Source organism: Stegodyphus dumicola, chromosome X2, assembly GCF_044657685.1.
Source record: "Stegodyphus dumicola isolate Sdum_Otavi_A_Nest chromosome X2, ASM4465768v1".
NCBI classification, from domain to species: Eukaryota; Metazoa; Arthropoda; class Arachnida; order Araneae; family Eresidae; genus Stegodyphus; species Stegodyphus dumicola.
Window position 1 is genome coordinate 75,701,545 of NC_140781.1, and position 6,888 is coordinate 75,708,432.

At 32.1% G+C, this 6,888-nt stretch overlaps 1 protein-coding gene across 1 annotated transcript in view; it reads left to right on the forward strand.

The window, feature by feature from the left end:
- LOC118179350 (uncharacterized) overlaps positions 1–6,600 on the forward strand; it is a 114,824-nt gene extending 108,224 nt beyond the window's left edge. The window contains exon 2 of the mRNA XM_085809208.1: positions 1,743–6,600. Within this exon, the coding sequence (XP_085665334.1) occupies positions 1,743–2,341 (599 nt within the window). The 3' untranslated portion in view covers positions 2,342–6,600. The remainder of the gene's footprint in view (positions 1–1,742) is intronic.
- Positions 6,601–6,888: the final 288 nt, after the last annotated feature.

Genomic DNA, 6,888 nt, shown 5'->3' on the forward strand with positions numbered 1-6,888 from the left:
GAGCACTCAAACTACACAGCGTGCTGAAATGAGAAGGTCTGGACGCCCTCAGACCACACTCCGGGATATTCTCCTTCGAAATTCCATCCGGGGTGGAAGTGTAGCAGTTAGCAAGGCCCGGCGATACCTGATATGCCTACTTGTATGCACAGGTGTTGGCTTTTCCCAGTCTGTACTTGTTTCACAGTCTTCTCATATTCTATCCTGTGGGATCTGTTCTCAGTCAAAGCTATGAAGAAGCTTAGGGATATGTTCCTTGTGTACTTACCCTAACTAAATAATCTATTTTCTTCATTCGAATTTAGCTAGAACTCAGTTTTTACTTTCTTTATTAGCCGTTTTAGTCAGAGGGAAAATATATCCAATACTACTGGGGTGGAGAGTTTTCTAGCATATTTCTCATTAGCTGCCTGATAAATATTTATTCGCTAATAAATTAATTTGCTGTGAATATTCGTAGTCTAATCTTTAAAATATCACTAAATAACCGCTGATTAAAGATTTGGAGCTTGCAAATTCTATTAAGAGATTAAAAAAAATCAGACTTGCTTCGAAAAGTCTATTTACAGCAAATATTTGCATATTATTTTATTAATGTAACAAATTATTTACCGAATTTGTTCTATTCAATTGGTAAATGAAATAAATGTGTTAATGTAAGTTTTGGAAAATAATTTGTATGTATGGTTTCCAGTTTCAACTGTGGGAGGTTTTAATGCTGATAGCTCTCGAGCATTACAATATGCTATTCTTTAAGCTGGCTTCTTTATCCTTTAAATGTTTTCAGTGTGTATGAAAGCGTAATTCCTTAAAATATTCTTATTCTGATTCTTTTATTATGAGTTAAAGCCTCACTAAATGACTAAAGAGAAATAAAAACACATTGTAATGACAGATTTTTTTAAATTCTGATATAAGAATTTGAACAAAAACTACATGAAAAAGAACATTGCATACGAGGTGAATCAATATATAATTAAAAATAGCTGTAGTTAAGAGTTTGAAAAACAAAAACTAGTTAGTACTTAGCTGTAAAATGCCAACGAAGCGTCCTCGCATTATGTAGTGGAAATTTTTATGATGTTTGAATTATACTGAGAAAGACTGAACTAACTTTCCTACATCTTTGATGCAAACATATTCGAAAACATTACATATCAAAATTAAGAAGTCATAAACGGCTATTTTGTACCGATGAATGTGTTTAGGTTATTTTGCACCGATAGATATATGGCATTAATAATTTTGTCATTAATCAAAACAGTGATGTAAATGTTTTTATAAACTCTCTATTAAATATATTGTAAACCATACAAATTATAAGTTACACCAACGAGACAATTTGTAGGAAATAAAATAAAAATACAAATTGTTAAGTATAAGGAAATTGTTTTAGTTCAATGTATTCTATGAATTTTGAAAATAAGTTAAGATTTTAAGAAGCATAAATTGGCAACAAATATGAAAAACAGCAATTTGCCATGTCATGTGAATGGTAAATAAAAAAAAAAATCTTCTGTTCGTGGGGTGGCAACGCTTGCCAGACCACGTGAGTGATAAATACCCTGTTGTAACGCAATATAATGATGACTAAAATTGGGGAGACTTAGAAGTTGACGACCTATAGATAGACGGCAGATATTTCTAGCATCAAAAGTGAAGAATTCTTTCTTTAGCTGAAGTATTTAATTCTTGTTCACAAAACTGAAATTTTAAACTGCGTGTTTTTCTCTCTTTCATAGGTCTTTGTCAGCCGGCGAGCAGTCCGCCTCCTGCCGACGACTTCCTCAACTCTGACAGCCGAGCATCGAGTCCCCTCTCGCCGAGCGCTGTCGCCGACGACAATCCCGTTCCCCATGCACCGAGTGGCGCGACCGTCGGCTGCGGTGGGGGCTCCGCGGGCAACGGCAGCAACGGTGACAGCGACGCTAAGAAGGGAAAGAACAATCGGCGAAAGAAAAAAACTCGCACAGTCTTCACCCGCAGTCAAGTTTTCCAGCTCGAGTCGACTTTCGACATGAAGCGTTACCTATCGAGCTCCGAACGGGCTGGTCTGGCTGCGTCTTTGCACCTCACGGAGACACAGGTCAAGATTTGGTTCCAGAACCGTCGCAACAAGTGGAAGCGACAACTAGCTGCCGAGCTGGAAGCAGCCAACATGGCCCACGCCCAGCGGATGGTACGGGTACCTATACTGTACCATGATACAGGTTCCTCCTCGGTGGCAGCCTCGGAGAACTCATCGCTCACCGTGGCAACATATCCGTCACTTTACTACCACCACGCCTCCTATGCCAACAGCCAGGGAGGGGCCCGAGCTCCCCTCCCTAGCCTAGTCTGATGACAGATAGGCTACGAACTACGACTTTTCTCGCCCAGTTATCCGAAAGGGATAACACTGCCAAAGGAACAGAAAAGAAACTCGGAGAGTGGTAATGCTTCCTTACTGTTACTACTGCAGAAATGTGGAGCGTCAAGCTCATCTTTCCTCGAACGATCTCTTAATTATCGAACTCATCGTCATTGGGTTAGAGTAGTGCAGCCTCTTGCTTCCATTCAGAGACCTCTGGATATTCATCGCTTCCAAACCCTAAAAATGAAACGCATCGGACCAAAGACGATTTGTGCTACGTTGCGAAATGAACTCGGTCTTTGAGGTGAATGTACCCGGATGATATTATACTTCTGTTACTATTTACGTTTCGCTTGGACATAGTCTGTAATCCACTGGTGTCAAAAACCTTTCGTTTAATCCTTCAGTTCTTTTCTACTGGCCGTCTACAACTCTCTAATTTAAACCAGTGGATTTGAACTTTTTTATGTAGCTGGAATGTGTATTATACAAAGTATAATGCTTCTGTTTTGTAATTATTTGAGAACAAAGTTACAAATGCGTTAAAATTATGATAATTTATTCAGATATTAATGTGGCAAGGCTCATGATTAAGATTTATTGACATCATCACATGAAATTTTTCACATTTACTTACTAAGCTCTCTCCGAAAAATGGATTTGTAAAATTTTGTTTACATCCATATATTTGTTTCTTTTAAAATTACAAAATTCTTAAAATATCTATGAATTTTCCCCCTGATTTACAGTTGTCTATTTATCATTTAGTGAAGTATTACATACAATCAAGTTTATTATAAGGAAAATATGAAATGGCGAAGTTATGTAGAATAACTCTTTGAGAATCTTTGAGAACTCCTCCGCATTTTTAGGTATTTTAAAACTTTCCCTACAGCAAGTATGCATGTGAACAAAAGTAATCCTGCGGTTTACAAAACAAATTCAGTAAGGATACTTCGTTAGAAAGGATTAAGTGATACTAAATTTGCTGACTACATATAATTTAATTGGAAAATGCCTCCTATTGAACATTTAAACAGAACCTTTCGAAAATGATTACGTAACTGCATGCGTAATAAGATGGACAAAGGGGTCATACGGATAGTGTTATGCGAATTCAAATTATTGCTATATTAAATATGCATGTTCACAAATGAGGCGATTTTGAGTGCCTACTGATTATCATAGACCGCAAAGTTGAAATCCCCTTCGGCACTGTCATCACACTAGAACTAAACTCCTCGTTTCTAAGCAATGCTGTCTCCCTCCACCTTAATGCCTTTACCAGCCAGGATTTTTATACAGAAAAATTATTTTTGATTTGGTGTGTAAATAATAATGAGAAATAATTTCATCTGATTCTTAGCATTTATCGCAGATTATTTGACTGTATTAGCAAAATTTACAATAGCCGCACACTTACAACCTAGGTATCAAATACAGTATATTAGAGTTTTGTTGTATCATGAACTTAAGTGCTATCTCTCTATATATAATGATTAAAAAGCTCCAAAAAGTTTATTTCGTTTAAAACTGGAGAAAATAAAGATGTTATAATCTCAAGATTTATTTTTAGTACATTAATTGTTATAGATTTACAGATGTTCGAGAACTGAACATTGCAAAAAACAAATGTGATTACAACTCCAAGCATTGCTAAGGAAAATGCAATGAGTATCGATCGGGGTGGAGGGTGAAAGTTAAACCTACTCTAGCCCTGCATAATTAACTTCTTAAGCTACATTAAAAGCACAAATACTTTATTTTTTTATTTCCGTTCCAATTTCCGAAACCACTTATTGAAATGTTTATGTATGTTTGGAATATAGAATAAATAATAACATACTATTAACTACTTTAAATTTGCAAACACACTGTTAGCTTACTAGATTCAAAACTGCAAATACAGATTCCCTCAGATTTTTAATTTTTTATGATGAAAATTTATTTTACTTCACCAAATGTTCTGAAAAATGTAATGCATTGAAATTTTAGTGTATTAAATTTCTATATGAAAACAATTTTTATTTCTAGCAAGCGAAGCAGGTGAAATGCAGAGTGGAAATATAGCAGAATAATAGAGTTAATAACATTTTAATTTACAGCTGTGTTTATAAATAACAGAACAAAATGAAAGCTAGGTGTATTTTTAAATAATCTATTTAAATTAAATATGTGTAATAATTTTATTGTAAATAGAGTTTTAAACTGAGTTTGTTGACTGTGAATTTTAGAATCATCTCGTGAATGTTAAGATTTATTTATCACTCTCTTTTTCAATCTTTATTTAATTCACACCCATCTGTGTGTACATAACGAAATTTGTAAGTTTCCCAAAAATGCAAATATGACAATTATTTGCCTTAGCTTAATAATTAAAATGAATTAATAATTGGTTTCTTTAAAATCTTATTATGAAATACAATATATAACATTATAAATTAAATTATGATTAATGAAATAAAAGTAAATTACACTGTTACTGAAGATTCCTAATGTAATATTTAATTATTTCGTTAAGAATCAATTTTAGAATTTTTCGTAAGAACATAAAAGAGAACTGCATATAATAGGGTTAAATGGGCTTAAAGGTTGATCTTTAATTATGCAATAGCATACATACCTCATGATTTCTTTTAATAATCGCTAATATAATACAATCCAATATTAATGTATATATTTTAATAGTAGTAAGATGGTTGGGATGTCAGTGTTAGCTCACATACAACTGATACTGCTCTTAAATTCATCATCTTCCATTTATGGATATTAAAGAAACAAGATGACAAAATGTCACACCCTACATAACAGCTAGTTTGAGTTTTGAAATGCAATTGTATTTATTCTTCAGTTGTAATAATAGCATTACCCTTTTTTTCATTTATGCAGTTATTCAAAATTAAATCAATTAATTACCTATAATTTTATCAAATCTAATTATTTCGTTTAATCAAAGCATAGGAAAAAAAATAAAAATTTTGCACATATCAGCTCTTAAAACTGGAATCATGTTTTAATTCAATAGTTTAAAAATATGATATAATGGACACTTAGAAGAGAAATTTCAATGGAAAAAGCTCTTACTTTAACAAAAATGAAACATATTCGAAACTTATTTTGAAGAGAGAAGAAAATTAGTGATATAATAATTTCCTTATTTGCTTTTGAAAAAATTCAACTGGCACTATTTAGATCTCGAGGAAAGTTTAGATAACTCCTAATTTTACATGTCATTTGCAATAAAAGTCATGAAAGTAAGTAATATAATCATTCTTCATGCATCCTTTACATGAAATACGCATTTCTGGAAATGTAATTTTTCAATGAGTATTTCGAAAATTTTTAAGCTCTCCAAACCGAAAAATGAGGGTGGTAGACATATTTTTTGTTATTTTAGTAACATTAAAAAACTGAAATTGTTAATATAGTCTTGAAAAGCATGTGTGTGCTTATTTCGAAAAATCTTTAAAAACTTTAAAATAAAAAAAATGTAGTTAAAGTGAAATTTTTTATGCCGAAACTTTTTCAGTTTTGTTAAAACCTCAAAATTTCCTTATAATTGGAATGTTAGGAGTATGCAGGAAATAGCTACCTAAAACATTTAATTTTAACATTTGAAACAACTGTGCTTGCAATCGCATGTACTCTATAAACTGTAAACGCAAACTAAGGTTTCTAAGCACAGATAACATTATTTGTAACAAATTACTCAGTGTTTCGGTACATTAATAAATACGCAACTGTTATGTACTATCCTAAACTTTACAGTTTGGCGAATTAACATGAAAATTAATTATGGCAATATTTAAAAGAAAATCTGAAATTCATCTGTTGTTTAATAGTGCCTTTTCTGATTCCAGTATTCTATAATATTTTGATACAAAATTTGTTATAATTGCCTATTTTCAACTTCATTTAAAGCATCCATTTATAATAATCATATTTACGTTATAATACAATTATAGAACATTAAATTACTAGGATATCATTAAAGCGTGAAATATATTTGTAAAATCTCAAAGGCGGTACCTCGAAACTCTCAAAGTTTAAACGAAATAAATTTCAAAACATTCTTTTTCCAATTAGATAATAACTACTTTACTAAGCCAGTGACGAATATATATTTTATCATGGCATTACCATTCTGTTTTATTTGTGTGAAATGCTCATGTTGATTGTGTTACGCTGAGTGTATGTTAAATTTAGTATTAAATTATACTGGTGCATTTAATAAAGTGAAACTTTGATATCGGAAACGTTTATTTAAGATTAATGCATTCCACTATGTCTTAGATTACAAAAATTTGATTGTAAGAAAACAATTGAGAAAGACAAATGATTATAAAACTTATTATAGTTTGATAGTCATAATCTGCCATCGAAAGTAATTTCTAATCAGGAAGCAAGAAAACTATAATGGATGTTGTAATATTTTAATAAGTGAATTGAAATGAAGTGAATAAAAAGGGAACTGAAGTGAATATTCTAATAAGTGTACTAAAAGCATATAGATTCTTGTCTCATGGACCATTTCA